The sequence below is a fragment of the Oncorhynchus mykiss genome, chromosome 8 (genome assembly GCF_057628025.1).
Source record: "Oncorhynchus mykiss isolate SJ-2025 chromosome 8, ASM5762802v1, whole genome shotgun sequence".
Lineage (NCBI taxonomy): Eukaryota > Metazoa > Chordata > Actinopteri > Salmoniformes > Salmonidae > Oncorhynchus > Oncorhynchus mykiss.
Genome location: NC_143029.1, coordinates 37,104,959 through 37,125,000, shown reverse-complemented (window position 1 = coordinate 37,125,000; position 20,042 = coordinate 37,104,959). Strand labels below are relative to the sequence as shown.

The following is a 20,042-nucleotide window of genomic DNA, read 5'->3' as shown; positions in this document are numbered from 1 at the left end:
ACGGTGCTTGGTTGAGGTCCTGTCCAAGGCACTGACCAAACCTGACTCTCACCCTCTGGATCAGGAATGCAAAGACATTCTCAAAGCAGGCAAGTAGTTCTCACAACATCCGTTGTTGTGTTTCATAAGCAGTACATAAAAAAAAACACAGCATCATAATGGGAGAAAAAAAATATCTTCACCAGTACTGTAGGAGGAAATTGCTCTTTTATTGTAGAGACGAATCTAAGGCACGTTTCATTAGTGTACAGTGTGGCTTCCCCAGTTGTGAAAGCAATTGTCAGTGCTTGTTTACAAGGCTGGGGTTAATGAACCTTGTTTGTCTACCCTGATGCGTGACGCTACCAAGAAATCCCTTTCGTCTGTCTCCCTCTGCAATGTCAATGGAAATCCCTTCCAATTTGGTTTGTTGCAGTTTTAAAACTGCAGTAAAACAACGTGCAGTAACTGCAATCGACTGTGGCGTTTTGTACGCAGCAACTGCAGAAATGAACTGCAGTTATACTGTACTCTGACTGCAATCTTTTTTCCGTCAGGGAAATGAAGGAAAGGAGAGGAGCAGAGGAAGCAATACTTTAGACTATTGACTTGGAGGCAGAGATGGTGAAAGAACTGTTCCTTCTGGAGGGTGGCACCGTTTGTTGCTGATGCAGACAGTAATGTTATACAGAGTTCTTACTGTAGGTCAAAAGGGACTCGGTGGGGCTTCTGCTACCACAGAGACCCGAAATATAAAGCTGCAACCTGGCAACCAGCTGAGGAGATATGAATAGAGCAACCTAGTTTGGCTTCTGTATTTATGGAAATCATACTTAGCTGAATATAAATATGGCACTATGGGAGACAGATGCTGAGCTTTCTCCATACACTGTTGAGTGCCATTTTGCAATGGTCACCAAAATGAACTAATCAAAGCGAGAGTTTGGGACTATAAGGTTCAATCTGTAAAAAAATATGATTCTGAGATAAATGTCTTCAAAGTGCCGAACCCTTATTGGTTTGAATAATGTCAGCCATTTTTATATGGTATGATTTTGAACTTAACAACATGAATTGGTGTATTTAGAGGTAGAGAACATCGAACAGAACAAGGCTATGTCAATAGATAAATTTGAACAAAAATGCAGATAAAACCTTATAGTTCCAAGCTCTCGAAGGGACCATGTTTTGATTGACGGGGAACTTGCGGAGCGGGGCTTGAATTGGACAACATGAGACAATGACAGAGTAGTAGATAGTGTGGATATTGAATGCCCTTTGAATGTCCCTTCTCCCTCCACCTCCTCTACAGGTGCCCAACATGCTGCTCTTCTGGAGAAGAAAAGTGATGAGGAGGTGCTGACCCATAAAGAGGAGGTCAAAGGTCATGAACCTGAGCTTGAGGTTCCAGGGGCTGATGTGAAGGACATCGAGGCCCGCCTGAAGTCTGTGGAGGAGAAGAGAGAGACACCGGAGGACGAAGAGCGCAACCAGGAGTCATGGGACCTCAACGATGAGAAGGAGAAGAGGATTTGGAAACCAACGCACAGGTATCATCATAAAGAGGTGTCTGAGGAAAAGAGAGAAGAGCCAGATGAAGAACGTAGTCAGGAATCCTGGAGCCTGGGTGATGAGAAGGAAAAGAGATATAGGCCTACCTATCGGTACACCCCAAAGACACACCACAAACGAGACGAAGACGGTTTAGAGGAGGAGAGAGAAGATCCAGAAGAGGAACGCAGCCAAGAGTCCTGGAGCCTGGGAGAAGAGAAGGAGAAGAGATATAGGCCTACCTATCGGTACACCCCAAAGAAATTACACAAACGAGATGACAAAAGTGAAAAGTGCAGTCAGGAATCCTGGGATCTGAAAGATGAGAAGGAAAAGAGAGAGGAGGAAGAGGAAAGAGAGAAAAGAATGTGGAAACCCACACACAGATATCACCACAAGAAACACCACAAACGAGGTGCTGACTCATCAGAGGAGGAATCAGAGGAAAAGAGATCAGATGAGTCCGAAGAAGAGGAGGATAGAGAGAAGAGAATCTGGAAACCAACAAACAGGTACCATCACAACAAGCGTCACCAACGCAGTGGGGATTCCTCAGGGGAGGAAGAAGAGGAACGAAGGAGTGATTCTGACGAACAGGAGGAGAAGAGGTACGGAGATGCCGAGGAAGAGAGAGAGAGGCAAGAGGCTCTGATGTATTTATCTGTCTATTCATATTTTTCTCTTACAGAAACTGTTTTTCAGGAGTGTATGAGGGGTAGTCAACTAGACTCAGACGGATTTGGGGGGCACAGGTACATAATTATAATATTTAAATCAGGGTTCCCCAAATGGCGGCTTGTGAGCCATTTAGCCCACCATGTTTTCAGAGGAAAAAAAAAAAGAAAAGAAAGAAATGATAATAACAATTCATTGTTGGACATAAAAGACTGTAAAAAAACCAGGAAATCAGCTCCATGGGATTTTAATTTAGGAAATCTGTTCCCAAGTATTCCCACGCATAATCGAGAGGTTTGAAATTATTAAGTTTTACTCAAACATTATATCTGTAAGGGTTTCTTGTGATCAATTTATTTGCAGTCTACAAATTATTTGTAATTATGTTCCAGCCCCCCAACCAACCGCGCAACAAAAAACTGTCCCGTGGCTGAATACAGTTGATAGTCCCTGCTGTAAATTGACCACAACTAACCCCAAAAAATGTATTGTATTTGAAAATAACAATAATATCATACCTTGATGACATTGAGACACGATCGCATGTGCGTTTTTTTAATTGGAGGGAAAAGTTGCCGGTCTGCACGCGGCCTGGTAGAAATCTTCACCCATAAAAATATTACAAAAAGACAGCACGTGCAACTACAAACTGTATTATGCGCGAAATATAGATGGGAACGCATTCATTCATGCGCAAATATTGATACAATCATCATTTCAAAGTAAAATTGAAGTCACATGTTGTGTGATCCTCCCAACGCCACTCATCCAAAAAGCATGCAGAAGAAATAACTTTACAGGGTGGTGAAACCCAGTTCAGGAAACCCTGGGCTAGAGCGCATTTGCCACTACCAGAGTTGGCACACTTGCTATATAATGCAAACATTTTTTTGTGAGAAAACCATCAATGGAGTTGAAAATGCAATCAATGGTAATTTACCTGCAAAAATATATTTGATGTGAACTATATCATCACCCCACAGCCTTGTATCTGCAGCAAGTCAATTTGATGGACATCTCTGGTGGGAAAGTGAGCATATTGTTTTTATGCGGATTTTAGAATACTCACATGAAAACCTGTCTTCAATTGGATGGAAACGTAGCTTATGTCTCAAATGCCACTATGTCTATGTGGCTCTAGTCATATTAGACACAGCCAAAGACATGCTTTTTAGTCCAGAACTAGGCTTAATCTGAAAGGACCCTGACTGTATGTTCTGCTGGTGTTTGTGTGACAGGTACCTGGCGGAGAAGAGGAGTGAGGTGGAGAGTCGTCTCCTGGGGGAGATATATGAGAAACGTTCTCCCTGGGCGTACAGAGGATACTACCACCCCGCCTGGTGGAAGAGAGGCATAGAGCCACTCACACCATCACACAAGGTTTCTATGTACCACCTATGATAACATAGATATCTTGTTAGACTGGCCTACGGTCAAAGATTTGAATCCTTTTTTAGTTTGTATGATTGTGTTGATTTAATTAGTAGTGTTTCTAGACACTTGTTTCTTGTATTTCCTTCCACTGTTTCTATTTTGCTTGTTTATCGTACAGAGATGTTTTACTGCAATAAAGTTTGATTTGGTGTGATTTGATTGGCTAAGATGGAGGAACTGGCAAAGCTGCTGAAGAGGCACCAACTGGCCAGCCAATCAGAGCCAGCGGAAGAGAGGCAGAAGAGCATACCTCTAACCCCAGAGGAGGTAACATCATCACACAATACCTTTACGTAACATGACATGACACAGAACATTCATCCTTATGGGGAATTACTTGGCTTTATCATAAGCATCATATTGAACTTCTTAGACAAGATCGCTTGAAAGATACCTGAAATGAATTATCAGGTTTTGGATGTTTTATGCTGTTATACACAGACACCAAAATCCAGTTTTTATTGAAGTGAGAAAACTATTATGAATGCCCAATATTGGATGTTGCCCTCTGTAGTCTGCTGTGAGAAGAGACTGCCCTCTCTGCTGGATAACAGAAACCATATGCTTATCTCTAGGAGACCTGGCTCAGGTTGAGGCTTCACATCTCAAAATGAGCCTTGATATTCTAGAAGGGAAAAAAGCCTGTGTGTGAATGAGTGTAGGTACAAACACATGAAGAGAAAGCCCCCCTTTGACTCAGAGCATGTCCTCCTAAATAGTGGTTGTGGCTCACTAAGCAGCTTAATGTTATTAATATATTCCTCTGCAACTCCTTGTTGTTTGGCACCCATAGGCTTCAAAAGAATCAGAAGTAGGCTAAATAAGAGATGTGTCCCTGAAAGAAATGGTGTCCTCTGCACTGTGGAAGCCATCTGCAAGCAATTAAATCACAGGCTTTGAGACTGTGCTTCTAGCTGCAGAGAAAAGCGCATCTATTTTTCCTCTATCTCCTGCGGTTTTTATTGCTGCAGCAGCGATTGCACCAAAACCTCTCCTAAGGGCGCCCTCACGACCCACCGTACCAAACCACCCCTATTAGAGCTGATAGTGGTGCGGCCCGGGCCATTTTACCGCCTGCGATGGAATACAATGGGGGAGGGGAGAGAATGGATGACTGTTGGCTATTCTTTTTCATCCTGACAGTTTTCAGACTACACTGCATTTAGCGTCCTCTACACTGCAGTGGGAATATCTACACCATTGACCGTATTAAGATCCAGGGAAAGTAGTGGCTAATTAAGAGGAGTCCGATTTCAGGAGCTGTGGTTACATGGTGTGAAATATGGCCTTTTAAAATTGTTATTTTTATTGAAGGGCTTGCCCTGTTCCAGAAGGGATCAATGTACACAATAAATGTCGTTTTTGAGGTTTCACAATTTTATCAGTGTTCTTTCTACCTAGGATAGTAGCCTAAATGAAGCGATGCAAATTAAGCAATAATAACACGGTGTGTGTGTGTTTTCAGGAGAAGGAGCTGCAAAACCTAGCAGCTATGGACATGGAGCTACAGAAAATTGCTGAGAAGATGCATGAAAACAGGAGCAAATAGAGAGTGGACAGACCGACAGGGATGCTAAACTACGAGCTCAGTGTGCTAACCTTGTTTAAGAAAACATTAAAGAGATGAAGAGGTGGGAGAACAAAAAAATAAATCTAAGAGACTTGCCACACAACGTAAATAAAGGTTAAATAAAAAAATTCAGGTACAAAAGAATCAGCATGGAGACCGTTTAGTTTCTATTAGATAATATCAAAGATAAAACAGATGCTTTGCTTATTTGTCACAGATTTCTCTATATATATTTAAAGTGTGCATTGCCGTTTTCTTCAAACTTTTGAATGGTTGTTTGTTTCTTCAGTCTGCATTTAATAAAATATATTATCCCGGGACCAAGCCTAACATCTCAGTATTTTTCCTTCTTCGAAACAATTATACAAAGAACTGTAATACCTCATGAACACAGGGCTTATCAACAGTAATAGTATCTTTAGAGCACTGCATTTTATTGAAATTCATACACACAGATGCGTTACGGGATGAGTCTGCGAAAACAAGTGGCTTCTTTATTGCACCACGGCGCATTCTTTAAAAAAAAATGTAATGATAACGAAATGCTGCATTTGGGAGATAAGAGTTTTGGAGAGCAGCTCCAGGGCTCAATAGCAGCCAAATTATTATATAACTGATCTTAAGATGCGTGAGAGATTTCAGTCCTATCCCACAAGTACAGTTAAATGATGTCATCAATGATATAAATGTCACAACAAATGGGTGACCGCAATACGTTTTAAGTGTTATCCCTCTGTGGTCTCTGTGAGTTTCAGTCGCTTTGCAGCTGGCTCCTCTCCTCTAGTTGGGCCCATCTTCGGCGTATCCGTAGCAACGGTCGTCCCTGAGAGGAGGTAGCCCCCGCCCCCACTCATCAGCAGCACGGGGTGCGTCCTGTTAGGCAACACCTACACACACAAACACAGGAAGTGAGGTCAGAGGTAAAAGCTAATGCTGGTACTACAAACATGGATGCTTCCCCAGAGGTACAGTTCAGTTTGAAAATGATTATACCTGGTAATGTCTGATCCAGGAATCGGTGAGTCGCAGGCTGACTGCTCCGCCTTGTTCCCTGAGCTTTGTATAGCACTCTATCAGAGGCTGTGGGAGAGAGAGATTTAATAACAGAGGAGCAACGAAGGCCATAACAGAGTGAACATGACAGGAGTGATATTTCCGAACTCCAGACTAGATTACAGACTGTTTTATCAGTGGTTTTGATAGGAGATTTCCCACTGCAGAAAGACAAATGTATAATGGCAGTACACTAGGGTCTACTGGCAACAAACTATGAAGGGTCTGTAGTACACAAAGTTTGGGTTGTAAAGTAAGAAGATGATTAAATACGCTACATTATTAAGAACACAACACACACTAGAAAGTAGGGTCGGGACGATACACGTATCGCAATACTCTTTAATATCGTGACAAGAAAACAAAACATAAAGCAGGTTTTTATAGGAGCAAAGAGTTTGGTCTGCTTCGTGTTTTCATTTTTGCCATGGTAAAAAATTACTGCAATACTGGTATCGTCATCAGTACTACTAGGAAGCATACTAGAAAACACTCAGAATCACACCTCTTTGTATTGAGAGTACACTACAAAGGGTCTGGAGGGGGCGAGGAACTTGATAAGGCCCAGTAGAACTGGACAGGGGTGGAACCGACTGGCAATCACCAACCTGAGGAGGAGAACAAACAGAGGTATTAAACACATATTTTACAACCAGTGTGGGGCCCTGTTCGAACACCATGAACATGTTTTCTTCTTTCTATCCTCCCTCCTGGTGAAAACTGAGCTGGCAAAACTTGACAGATGAAAGCCCTCGCCTCACCGACAAACCAAATGAATAAACACAGGATGAGATGACGTGTGCTGAAAGACCAGACATCAATCGTCTTTAACTAGACGTGTCACACCGCTCTCCCTTCTGAGCAAGATAACCGCTGAGCGATCCCCTTTTGCTCGTCTTGCGCGGACACGAAGATGTTAGCATGGCCGTGTTTCACAGATTTTTAGACAGTGCAAGAAAACACCAACATGCCGGCAGAGCAGAAACTGTGATTATTTACACGGATTATTTAACTCACGTGTCAAGGGGGTGTAATCTTAGTGCCACAGAGCTGTTATACTGGTTATTAGTGCTCATACATGTTTATTACCTCTTATTAATGGTTTCATAAACAAGTCTAGAGTTCACTGTCACCAAGTGTTATTAAAACAGAAAGATGGTGGAAGGGGGTGAGAGAGATGAGAGAACAGGGCTGACCCGTCAGCGTTCCTCCCCTCCAGCACGGCAGCAGCAGCAGCTAGTTTCTTCCTCTTCTCCTCCATCTTCACCTTCTTCTCCTGGCCCTAAAACACAACACACAGTTGCTGTTCAATTGATTGGACTAAGTTGAACAAATCTTTGGAACGTGCAAGCACGAACAGGTGTGACAAACAACAGACACCATTTGCTGCTTTACTATGTGCTGTCATACTCTGATCTCTCTAAGTTTCTCCCTCTCCTCTCTCTCCTTGTCCGCGGCAGGGTCTGTACTGGTACTAGTCTCCATGCATTGGTCTTCTGTGTCTGGGCTGCACTCCTTGCTTTCTGCCTTCTCTGAGTCAGTCTGGGTCAGGTTGGACTTGTCCCCATTGGCCTGTCCGGAATCTGCAGTTGTGACCAAAAAAAATAAAAATTAATCAATTCAATAGATAAGATAGTATAGCATTTGTTGGTCTATTAAATTATGACATTCCTAGTATAAACACAAACGCACACCTGCGTCTATGTCTTTGGCCTCTGTGTCCAGTACCCCCGCCAGCAGTGCGTTGACGTGACAGATGGGGAACTCATGGAGCGTGTCGTGGAAGTGGGAGGGGAACCCAAAGCTCTCCATCCCCGCCCTCACAGGACCTCCTCCTGGGTACATCTGCACCACTGACCCATAGCCTGGATGAGAGAGAGGAGAGAGACAGAATATGAAGATGGAAGTGTCACCCTCCCAGGGAAAAGAACCTTGGCGTGACCCTGGACAACACCCTGTCGTTCTCTGCTAACGTCAAAGCAGTGACTCTCTTCTGCAGGTTCATGCTCTACAACATCCGTAGAGTACGACCTTTCCTACCCATGCCCGCGACGTTCAGGCCCCACCCTACCTCGATTGTATCTGTCAAATTTAAGGCCCTGCCTGAAAGCCTGAAATCATTAGCTGCTCCTTTCTGTCCGTCACTTGCTCCCTGCACTCAGCTCACTCTGAACACGGTTCTGTTCATGATGGTGTGAGTATCCACAGCAGCCCGCGGATGGTTTTATTTGGGTTCTGAGCAAAAACAACATTATTATTTTTTAATTATTATTTATTAAGGCTGTAAAAACTCCAGTAAATCAGTTCCAAGTGATTTTAATTGAAGAAATCTTAAAGAAGTATTCCCACACATAGCATAGAGACACATGATCACATCCAAATGTGAGCAAGGTTTGAAACGATTATGTTTTAGCCAAACGTATCTGTTCGTATCGCTTGTGGTCAATTTGCAGTTGACAAATCATTTATAATTATGTTCCGGTCCCCGACCATCCTCTCAAGACAAAATCGGCCTGCAGCTGAATAGAGTTGATGATCCTTGCATACATTTTAAAATCAAAACATCTGTGTTTTTACCAATCTAACTACATAACAATAATGTTAATCATTTTATTTCAATGGTAACCCTAAACTGGGTATATCAAGATGTAGCCTAGGCCTATCCACAATACAGGTGAATGCATATTCAATAGTAGTGTGTGCATACATTGAGTTATTGAGCTTGTTTTGGTTTATCAGTGGAGTCTATGGAACCGATGACTAACAATCAGTTTGCCTTCCATATTAGCCTACGGATCAACAACATTTGCATATAAGCATCACTCCAGCATATCACGCCTGTATGGAAGGACATCATATTGTCACGCCCTGACCATAGAGAGTTTAGGTCGGGGTGTGACTAGGGTGGGTGATCTAGGTGATTTATATTTCTGTTGGCCTGGTATGGTTCCCAATCAGAGGCAGCTGTTTATTGTTGTCTCTGATTGGGGATCATATTTAGGCAGCCATTTCTCCTTTGTGTTTTGTGGGATCTTGACTATGGATAGTTGCCTGTTAGCACTATTGTTAGCTTCACGTTTCGTTTGAGATTTTTTGTTTTGCTGTGAGTTTCACATAGTAATAAAAAGATGTGGAATCCAGATCACATGCAATAGTTCTGTATGTCTATTTTGAGACGCCGTAGCCAGTATACACTTCCTCAAAATAGTCACAATTCATCTAAATTAACTCCAGAAATCGGTCATTCATTTTAGTTTTACAGTGCAGTATTTCTCAATGAAAAAATGTGCATGAAAATGAATCGTCTCTCATTGAATGACATCGAAGACTTTATTGCAGATTCCCTACTGTTAACCGTTCACAGAGAAAGGGGCGTAGACTTCGGCTTGCTACAGACATTTTTTTTGTGCCCGAACAGCTGAAAAAAAAAAAAAAGAAAAAAACACCAGACGCCTTAACTCCGGCTCCCTATCACATCTCCCTCCATCGCTCATTTCACTTGGTGGACGTTCAAAATGGTAACCAGCTAACGTTAGGAGCTATTAGCCAATGTAGCTAGCTATCTGATATCTTAATATCATGTTTATCTAACCAGCTAATATAGCTAGCTAGCCAACACCACAGAGGAGTCATCTTTCCTAAAAGGTCACATAGCTATCTGCTTAGCTAGTAAGCTTGCTTATTTCATCCATGTCTGGGCACATTGACAAGCCTTATTAGTGAATTAATTAAACTCATATTTGCAACAGGAGTTTGATTTTGGTCAGTGTCAATTCATACCTGCTGCTAATTTTCCCAGCTAGACATTCCTCAGTAATGTGCAGTGCTCGTGGCTCATGCGTTGAGTGGCAGCTGGCATAGCAGCAGTTTTGATATGTAGACTCGCAGAAGAAGGTACACAAGAAAATGACAACATCAGCCCACAACAACAAGGAACATGATTGTTTTCTGTGAAATAATCTCTTCTGTGTTATATTTGATCAGGTTTAAGCACTTTTGACACCCTGTTGTGATCTTAGTCAGATAGGACTGCATTGTGCAGCAATGGTGCAACCAGCTTCCCTATGAAGCTAGGACAGCAGAGTCCCTGCCCATCTTCTGAAAACATCTAAAACCCTATCTTTTACAAAGAGTATCTTAAATAATCCCACAGGACCCCCCCGTCCCCCTCGCACCACTCCCCACCCCAACAAAAAAATTGGCTTTCGTAAACTAACACTTGCACTTTAATCCCCCCCCCCCCTTATTAGCGGATTTTGCTGATAGCTATTTTGAGGGAAAATGTTTACTATGACGATGATACAGTGCATTCGGAAAATATTCAGACTCCTTGACTTTTTCAACATTTTGTTACGTTACAGCCTTATTCTAAAATTGATTAAATAATGTCCCCCACATCAATCTACACACAATACCCCATAATGAAAAAGCAAAACAGGTTTTTAGAATTTTTGCTAAATTAAAAATAATACTGAAATATCACATTTACTTATGTATTCAGACACTACTCAGTACTTTGTTGAAGGACCTTTGGCAGCAACTACAGACTCAAGTATTCTTGGGTATGTCGGGACTTTCATTAATGTGATGACTGTTATCGACTCAAACTATGTTTAATTGTTACCTGATTAAATTATTCATGTAGCAATTAACTCATAAGGAATTTGGGGCACCACCTGAGAGGTTATTTAACGAGTTATCTTGAGTTTAATTCGGGAAATGGTATAAGATATATCAATAACAGTCATTTATTAATCATTACCTCATACATATCAGTCTCATTCTGAACGTCGCAGACCTCTTCAATCCGCAAGAACCCCAGCCTTTTCTGATCATTCAGTACAACACAAATGTATTTAGATAATTTATTAACTAACTAAATAATAATAACAGAATACACACACAAACTTACGAGACAAAAGTCCCTAGTGGACTGACACAATGTGATGGCTTGTTACACATACGGAGAGGGAGGGGTAGATAAAAAGAGGGAGAGACAAAAAGAGTCAAACTTATCGTACATATATTTGGAAACTACGCTCACAGTAATCAGAATACTTAATACCCTAACCAGCGCCCATGCGATAAGAAATGCAATGTATATATTAACGCGTAGATGTCTTTGTCATCCATCTCTGTTGAACCAATCAACCCTTCTATGTGGACAGGGTAGTTATAGTTCATGCATCGGTGTAAGACTTTGGCTTGTCCACCTGAGGTCACCATGTCCTTCTTAGTTGTAGAGCTTCTCTGGTAGTGGAGTGTTCAAGTAGAATACCTACTCAGATGCGCTAGTGATTGTCTGAGATGGGATTTCTTCCTTCCCACCTCATGTCTTTAGTCAAAGTTCTGGGACCACTTTCACAGGCACAGCTGCAGACTGAATGTTTCTGGTCTCGTAGTGGAGGTTATCTTCTCACCTCGTGTTGAGTCTCAGAGTTTCAACCATTCGTAACGTTGAGCTCACGCTGTCCGTCTGCTGGTCTGAATATGTTCATTCTTAGCGAGTTCTTTTAAGCACTCTGGTCAGAAAGGGCAGTTCCACCACACTGACACACTCCTCTGACCTCATTTGGAGCGTAGCTTATTTACAATTATGATCTCGTTAGAAAACTAAAATTACACTCCCATCTTAACAAAAAAAGGTTTAATCGTTCTTCATATTGTATTAACATCAAATTGGATGGAAACTTAAGTCGAAGGGGGTTTCCTTTCTAAGTTACAGTATTTTCGTTATACAGTTAATGACATCACAAAATAAACAATATGACATGACTATTCTTTAGATCCACACTGACCATTCCTAACATGCCTATCACAGAAATATTGTTCCAAGATTCACTTTTTGGGTGTTATTGTTTTTTGTGGCAAAAGTCTTCTGAGGGGACAAAGGCATTGCTTTGGTAATACTAGAGAGCAGAAGAGAAATTACCCTGCTCCCTAATTTATGACAGAGTGTTAAGGTGTCAAAACCAGCCCAACAGCCCTCTCCTTTCCTGTGGAAGAGATGGGGTCTGGCTATCTGTCAGCCATTTGCCAAGTTGACCTGAGGGCTGGATAATCGACCAGGAGTCATGACAGGTATGACGCTCCAAGCTTGGCACACCTGCATTTGGGGAGTATCTCCCTTTCTTCTCTGCAGATCTTCTCAAGCTCTGTCAGGTTGGATGGGGAGCGTTGCTGCAGAGATGTTTGATTGGGTTCAAGTCCGGGCTCTGGCTGGGCCACTCAAGGACACACCTGCGTTGTCTTGGATGTGTGCTTAAGGTCATTGTCCTGGTGGAAGGTGAACCTTTGCCCCAGGCGGAGGTCCTGAGCAGGCTTTCATCAAGGATCGCTCTGTACTTTTCTCCGTTCATTTCCCCCCCTTGATCCTAAATAGTCTCTCAGTCCCTGCCACTGAAAAACATCCCCACAGCATGATGCTGCCACCACCATGCTTCACCGTAGGGGTGGTTCTAGGTTTTCTCCAGAAGTGACGCTTGGCATTCAGGCCAAAGTGTTCAATATTGGTTTCATCAGACCAGAGAATCTTGTTTCTCATGGTCTGAGCCATTTAGGTGCCATTTGGCAAACTCCAAGTGGGCTGTCATGTGCCTTTTACTGAGTGGCTTCCGTCTGGCCACTCTACCATAAAAGCCTGATTGGTGGAGTGCTGCAGAGATGGGAGAACCTTCCAGAAAGACAACCATCTCCATAGAATAACTCTGGAGCTCTATCAGAGTGACCATAGGGCAGCCAGCTCTAGGAAGAGTCTTGGTGGTTCCAAACTTCTTCCATTTAAGAATGATGGAGGTCACTGTGTTCTTGGAGCCCTTCAATGCTGCAGACATTTTTTGGTACCCTTCCCCAGATCGGTGCCTCGACACAATCCTGTCTCGGAGCTCTACGGACAATTCCTTTGACCCCATACATGTTTCTTTCCATGACATGCACTGTTAACTGTGGGACCTTATATAGACAGGTGTGTGCCTTTCCAAATCAAATACATTTACCACAGGTGGACTCCAATCAAGCTGTAGACATTTCAAGGATGATCAATGGAAACAGGATGCACCTGTGCTAAATTGAGTATCATAGCAAAGGGTCTGAACACCTATGTAAATAAGGTATGTTTATTTTTTATACATTTGCAAAACAAAAACTGTTTTCGCTTTGTCGTTATGGGGTATTGTGTGTAAATTATGCAGATTATATTATTTATCCATTTTAGAATAAGGCTGTAACATAAGAAAATGTGGAAAAAGTCAAGGGGTCAAGGGCTGTGGCAGTCATGACATTTTGTCCGCTGGTTATTGTCATGCAAAAGACTGCCTGTCTCACGGTAATTTACCGTTAATTAACACACGCACACTTAGCATTTCCATGCCTCAATGCATACAAGCCGCTGATGCGCGCCTTTGGAAAATACCACAATAAATACATGATTTATTTTAGGCAGATCTAAAGAAAGGTTATGACGAGGAAAATGGATTTCAGAAGAACAGAATGTAATTGGCCTATTGTATGTGATGTCACAGTGCCGTGCCATAGACTGTAGGCTTCTGCATTTTGAAGACAAGATATGCTTATAAGTCCTGCGCCATTATTTTATAGTAAGAAGAATATAATTAAACTTAGGTGAATAAAATAGAATCAATATTTTTCCCCAATCCGGATCGAGTGCGCATATGTGGATATGGATAAGTGTATATGTTGAGCGTAAAAGTGATCACTTGAAACAAGGCCTATATGCTAGACTTAAGAGTTATTTGGCAACTTAAGTTGTGAATGACAAACCTTAGAATGACGTGATCCAAAGATATGGGCTGCACGATGAGACTATAAATGGGACCCATGTCGTCCAAGTTATACTTTTGACTCATCTGTCCATAGAACATTCTTTCAAGATTCTTGATCATCCTCCAGGTGCTTTTTTGTCATAATTGAGTCAACATTTTGGATGACATGGGTCCCATTATGCCCGGCGAAAACCAAACACTGCATTTCATAGTAAGAACCTCAAACCAATGGTCAAGCATGGTGGTGGTAGTGTGATTGTTTGGGGATGCTTTGCTGCCTCAGGACCTGGATGACTTGCCTTAAAAGGAGGAACCATAAATTCTGCTCTGTGTCAGAGAATTCTACAGGACAATGACAGGCCATCCGTCTGTGAGCTGAAGTGCAGCTGGGTCATGCAGCAAGGTTGAAGATCTGATAACATTCCGTTTTTTTTAAACTTGCAAAAATAGAGATTATCAGAAAGGGGGCAAATACTTTTTCACGACACTGTATTTCACTCCACACATCAACCACTGTTTGAGGAGCATATTCTCGCTGTGCGACAAATTATATTCCGCCCAATATAATTTGCAGATACCCAGTGCTTAATTTGGGAAAACAAGTTACATCTGTTCGGGAACATCAATAGGAACATGTTTTCAAAACAAAACATATTTCATTCAAATGTTGACAGGCCATCTGTGCCACAGGAGTTTGGTAGCACCTTAATTGGGGAGAATGGGCTTGTGGTAATGGCTGGACTGGAATCAGTGGAATGGGATCAAATGCAGCAAACACATGGTTTCCAGGTGTTTGGTGCCATTCCATTTGCTCCGTTCTGGACATTATTATGAGCCGTTCTCCCCTCAGCAGCCTCCACTGCTCTGCATGCACGAGAAGGGAATGAAGGAGATGAGATGGAAAAGCACAGTGGTGAGATATTCTATAATAGCTAAAAGGTAATGTGTCAGCCTATTAATTATGAAAATATACAAAATTCACTATTACTAGACCATTCAAAACCAAATACAAATTCTCTATAATTGTAGGACAACTGTAAGCCGCCCTGCACAATCAATGAACCAACAGCATCGCCTAGGGCGATACTTTCCCTCCAGACTCGTGGGTAATACAGTCCACACTTAAAGGCAATTACTATAATTCATTTAATTTTGGAGTGTAGGCTAGACCAATTATGTACCAAAGACATCTGAAATCCGTTTTGTTTTATGTTTTTCTGCTGTGTGTAATATGCGGTAAACTCAAACCTTATTATTTTTTTTTTAAACTAAGGTTTACCATCATTTTAATTCAGGTATTTTCAGTATTTTGCGAGTTGGTACCAAAATGTCCAGAGCACATTTTAGGGCACTGAGCAAATTTCAGGTCTGCTGAGTGCAAACTTCAACGTTGTGAAAATTCTTCCAGCGCTGTGTGAACACAGAGGCTGTACCCGCTTTAAGTTACAGTTTTAACAGTGGCCAAGTAGGCTATCGCAGCTATTTGATCATGATGTAGGCCTACCAGAGTGGCCTATTATCAAAAACAATGGAATGTAGGCCTACAGTCCATGAGACTTTTGAAAAAAACTTGCAGGGCTTGACAACCTGTTTATACACTTGTCCTTCAGACACGGAAGTGACTGAAAATGTTTTTTTTGTTTGTTTGATGGAAGAAACCACCACAAAATAAAATGCATTATTATTCCCATGCCATTAATACAGAGAATCAGACAAATTATGCTACCCTCTGCCTATTGGCCACTTAGCGTATTCAATCCACTTTCTAAATACAACACTGCCCCTTTAAGACAAAAAAAAAGGCTCTTTACCCGACTTGCTTTTTCAAATATGTCTAGAAATGTACACATTTTGTGCTCTTGAAGGAAGCAATCACTCCCCTATTGCTGCCTACAAATGATCTATAACTGGGCTAATAACTCAATAACTAGCAAAGGATATTTAAAAAAATTGCACAAGTGGCTACAAGCAGCTCTCGCTTTGATCTCAACACATGCGCATCTACCGGCGGTCACGAGTCATGAAGACAGTCAAATTCCAAATGACCGTTTAGTCACGGTAATTAGGCTTCTCCAAGCTCTGATGATGCTGCTGGTCATTAGTAGCCTACCAAACTTGCTAACTGCCTGGTACTCAGCACTAATCGCTCTGACATCAATGCAAATGTTTGGAAAATCAAACACTTAATGAGAGCCCAGGAGCTCATTTTGCACAACATTTCTATAGGCTACGCTCCTCGCTCTATAAAGCATTCCTGGGGAGCCGCAAAGCAGTCTCGGGGCTACTGTGTGCACACACGCAGCTTAGACTGAACATTGGTCCAGAGTGCATTTTACTGTGGTCATGACTCATGACTGCCGGTGTGGAATACGGTCACTGCAGCAGCTCTAGACCCACCTAGCTATCTTAAAGTAAATGCACTAACTGTAAGTTGCTCTGGATAAGAGCATCTGCTAAATGACTAAAATGTATATTCGTTACAGGACCTTCCAATTGAAATGTATTACATAAAACGTTGATTGCTGACATGGCAGTCAGAGCATGGTAAACATAGACAGGGAATAGACCGGCTTGCCACAGAGCAAACACAATTCATAAACCATGCAGAATTAAGCCATCATGTGCGAGTCCGATATGGCACCCTATTCCCTACATAGTTCACTACTTTTGAGGCTCTGTTCAAACCTACTACACTATATAGGGAATAGGGTGCCATTTTAAATGCAGGTCATGCCAGGTCTAGCCATGATACTTCCAGGCATTTCTATAGTCCAGTTACCTCCCATCCTCTCCATGACAGCCCCCAGCACCAGTCCAGCACAGGTCTCAAACACCAGCACCTTACTGCCTGCATGGATATTCCCCAGAGTCAACATCTGGGCAAGGGTGTCATACCGCAGGTGGCTGGTGGAGGGAGGCAGAGACAGTCTTGGTTACTACAACAACCACATACAATACAGAGAGGAACTTCTCTTAATAAAAACTGAATTTTGGGCCCTGACCACTTGACCTAAGCCAGGAAAAAACATCAGGACCTACAAATAGGCCTCGGTATGACTTAGCTGGCATGGAGGCTACACTCACCATATCTTCCCTGGTTCTCTGCCGTGGTACATCATAGCCAGGACACGACAGGAGGGCCTTAGAACCATCACACTGTTCTCATACCTGGAGGGAACAGAACACAAGACATTCAGAACTCGTAAAGCCTATTTCATTCATCACTAACCCTGGTCCTGGAGTGTGTGTGTGTGCATATATATATATATATATATATATATATATATATATATATTCCACTGACTCACTTTTTCTTTTTTTTCTTGATGTATTTCTCCTGTGCAAACTCAGTCTTGTCCCTGAATGTTGTACTGTTCTCTATCAGCTGCTGGACTATTTCCTATGGAAAGTGAAGTCAGAGGAGCATCCTCAACATAAACAAATCTTTCACCATGACTTACAACGCATACTGAACAAAAACATAAATGCAACATGTAAAGCGTTGGTCCCATGTTTCATGGGCTGAAATAAAAGATCACAGAAATTGTCCATATGCACAAAAAGTTTATTTCTCTCAAATTTTGTGCACAAATGTATTTACATCCCCGTTCGTGAGCATGTCTCCTTTGCCATAATCCATCTACCTGGCAGGTGTGGCATAATATGAAGCTGAATAAACAGCATGATCATTACACAGGTGCACCTTGTGCTGGGGACAAAAGGCCATTCTAAAATGTGCAGTTTTGTTACAACACAATGCCACAGATGTCTAAAGTTGAGGGAGCGTGCAATTGGCATGCTGACTGCCGGAATGTCCACCAGAGCTGTTGCCAGATAATTTAATGTTAATTTCTCTACCAATGTCATTTTAGAGTCCAGCCTCACAACCGCAGACCACGTGTAACCACGCCAGTCCAGGATCTCCACTTCCAGCTAGTGACAACTAATCCACATTAATGACAACTAATCCACATTAATGACAACTAATCCACATATATCCAGAGGTACCTGTCCCTTCAGACCCTGCTCTTTGAGGGTCTCAATATCGTCTCTGGTGAGTTTCTGTGATTTCCCATCATCCAGAATGTTCCTGTTGTCCGTTCCTGCTTCCTTGGCATCTAAAGAGGCGCACAAAAACAAGACACAGACATCAACTCTGTGCCTGGACAACTGAATCCTTACTGGAATGAGAGAATAATGGAGATTGTCGTTGTCGGCATGTAGCTGCAGTTACCTGCAGAGCTCTCGATGCATTTAGGTTTCCGTGGCTGCAGTGTCCCACCAGTCACAACTTCAAAGGTGGTCCCATACAACTCCCCCACTGCATTGTCCAGGAAGAACCACTGCTTTTCAAATACTGTTTTCCTGGGGTTGGGAAGAAGACATGTCAGATAATCTCAAACGCACATTGACACACAGTGAGTCAACTGTGATACACTATACTGACTACACAACTGGAGTACTGCCAATATGTCATCCAGCTTGAAGCTGGCAACATGACATTCTCTTCTATAAATGTAAAAATACTACCTTAAAAGTTACCTGGCTGAGTATCCTACTCCTAGCTAGCAAGCAGTGATGACAATTGGACAATGCTAATCCACCAGACATAGCTTGCAAACTAGTAACACTAGTACAGGCAAAAGGTTTGACTTGACTGTGAAGCATTGTTAGCTAACGCAAATCAACAGATAATGCGATTGTGCATGTGCAAAATTGTGTGAGGACTCACTTTTTCTTTTGAATCTGCACAGCTTTGTAGATGTCTCCCCGTTTCAGTACTACGTAGTCACCCTCATTCACTCTGTGCTGGGAGTCATTATCGCCATTGTCCGCCATTAGAAAGCTTGATAGCCAGCTTAGTAGTAAAGTCGATTTTTCACACACTAGAATGTGAGTTTTAAATCACCAAAGAGAATAGTAATGTACTGAAATCAAGTATTTTTGGGAGAAATCGTCTACTGAATTTACCCACGTGCTAGCCTGCATTTCCTTAGCATTCAGGACAATTAGTCGACGCTGTATCAATCACTCACCGTACTCGACTCTGATTGGCTCATTGATGTTCGTAGAGCGTATCCTCCAATGGTAGAGAAGTACTAGGATTTTCTAGCTTCCGATAGGTGGTCGAGAAAACAGGGGGAAAATCGACTTCAGAAATATCAATTTTGTTTGTGACTAGAAGACTACTAGCGGAAGTGTGGCTTTTGTAGCATATCATAATATAATAATCCCGAACCAAAACCTCATTCTCCTTACCGGATACATTCATTATCCTAACCTGCTGCATAAATGATTTTAACCTGCTACGGAAAAGGCACTTCCGGTCGTGGATGTGTTTTAGCTAGTCATCCCCGCCACGAATATATTTTTGTTGTTGATACAATACAAATTTCGAGATACTAACTAAACATTTCGAGAAACTACCTCGACATTTAAAGAGACTAACATGAAATTTCAAGATACTAACTTAACGTTTCAAGACAGGAGAACATACAGGATATATTACTTAATTTGTAGCATTATGTGGCGATTTCCATCTATCCATGTTGCAGAGATCAGCAAAGCAGGGCCGACGGCAACGTGTTGAGCTAGCATAAGCTTTTGATTCGCTTTAACAACAACTACTGACACAAAAGCGTTTAAAATAAGGATAAAGTACTGTTGGGTATGACCCATCTGTTCCAACACTATATTGCAGGCAACTATGAAATGTGAAATTATGTATTCATGACTGTTCATTGAAATACTCCCCACCACACCTTGGACCTGTGGTTTCACCTCTGAAATCACCACACAATGTTGCAAATTAAGAAACATAATCACGCCCTACTTTCTGAAACATTTGAGTTAGTATTTCAACATTTTTACTTATTATCTCAACATTTTGTATCAGCATTTTTATTGATTTATTTCATGGCGGGAATGGGCTTCCATAGTATCCATTCTCAAAACATAATTCTCATACAGTATAATCTGTTTGACATCAAGACTGAAGG

General features: G+C 42.0%; 2 protein-coding genes across 5 annotated transcripts in view; one reads left to right on the top strand and one right to left on the bottom strand.

Annotated features, from left to right (window-relative positions):
* Positions 1-5,533, top strand: part of LOC110529875 (uncharacterized) — a 6,935-nt gene extending 1,402 nt beyond the window's left edge. Inside the window, exons 3-7 of one of the 4 annotated variants that reach the window (XM_021612511.3) lie at positions 1-89; positions 1,292-2,168; positions 3,444-3,585; positions 3,808-3,906; positions 5,105-5,533. The exon at positions 1-89 is cut by the window's left edge and continues 5 nt beyond it. In XM_021612511.3, coding sequence (XP_021468186.3) covers positions 1-89; positions 1,292-2,168; positions 3,444-3,585; positions 3,808-3,906; positions 5,105-5,188 — 1,291 coding nt within the window. In that variant the 3' untranslated portion in view covers positions 5,189-5,533. The remainder of the gene's footprint in view (positions 90-1,291; positions 2,169-3,443; positions 3,586-3,807; positions 3,907-5,104) is intronic. The other 3 variants (XM_021612512.3, XM_090243365.1, XM_021612513.3) reach the window with 3 other exon arrangements.
* Positions 5,534-5,619: 86 nt separating this feature from the next.
* On the bottom strand, positions 5,620-19,828 carry trmt6 (tRNA methyltransferase 6 non-catalytic subunit). Its single transcript, XM_021612510.3, has 12 exons — positions 18,776-19,828; positions 18,278-18,408; positions 18,052-18,161; positions 17,352-17,443; positions 17,128-17,211; positions 16,823-16,947; positions 7,957-8,127; positions 7,673-7,845; positions 7,459-7,544; positions 6,768-6,870; positions 6,203-6,289; positions 5,620-6,096 (listed from the first exon to the last, which is right to left on the bottom strand). Exons 1-12 carry the CDS (start codon positions 18,880-18,882, stop codon positions 5,935-5,937), a joined length of 1,431 nt encoding a protein of 476 aa, XP_021468185.3. The 5' UTR covers positions 18,883-19,828; the 3' UTR covers positions 5,620-5,934.
* Between the last annotated feature and the right edge of the window lie 214 nt (positions 19,829-20,042).

Bases quoted from the DNA above. Each gene is read 5' to 3' on its own strand.
- trmt6 (XM_021612510.3), bottom strand. From the start codon at position 18,882: ATGGCGGACAATGGCGATAATGACTCCCAGCACAGAGTGAATGAGGGT. The intron at 18,162-18,277 runs GTAACTGCAGCT...GCGCCTCTTTAG, and splicing joins ATGCATCGAGAGCTCTGCAG to ATGCCAAGGAAGCAGGAACG. The intron at 17,212-17,351 runs GTGAGTCAGTGG...TGTTCCCTCCAG, and splicing joins ATCAAGAAAAAAAAGAAAAA to GTATGAGAACAGTGTGATGG.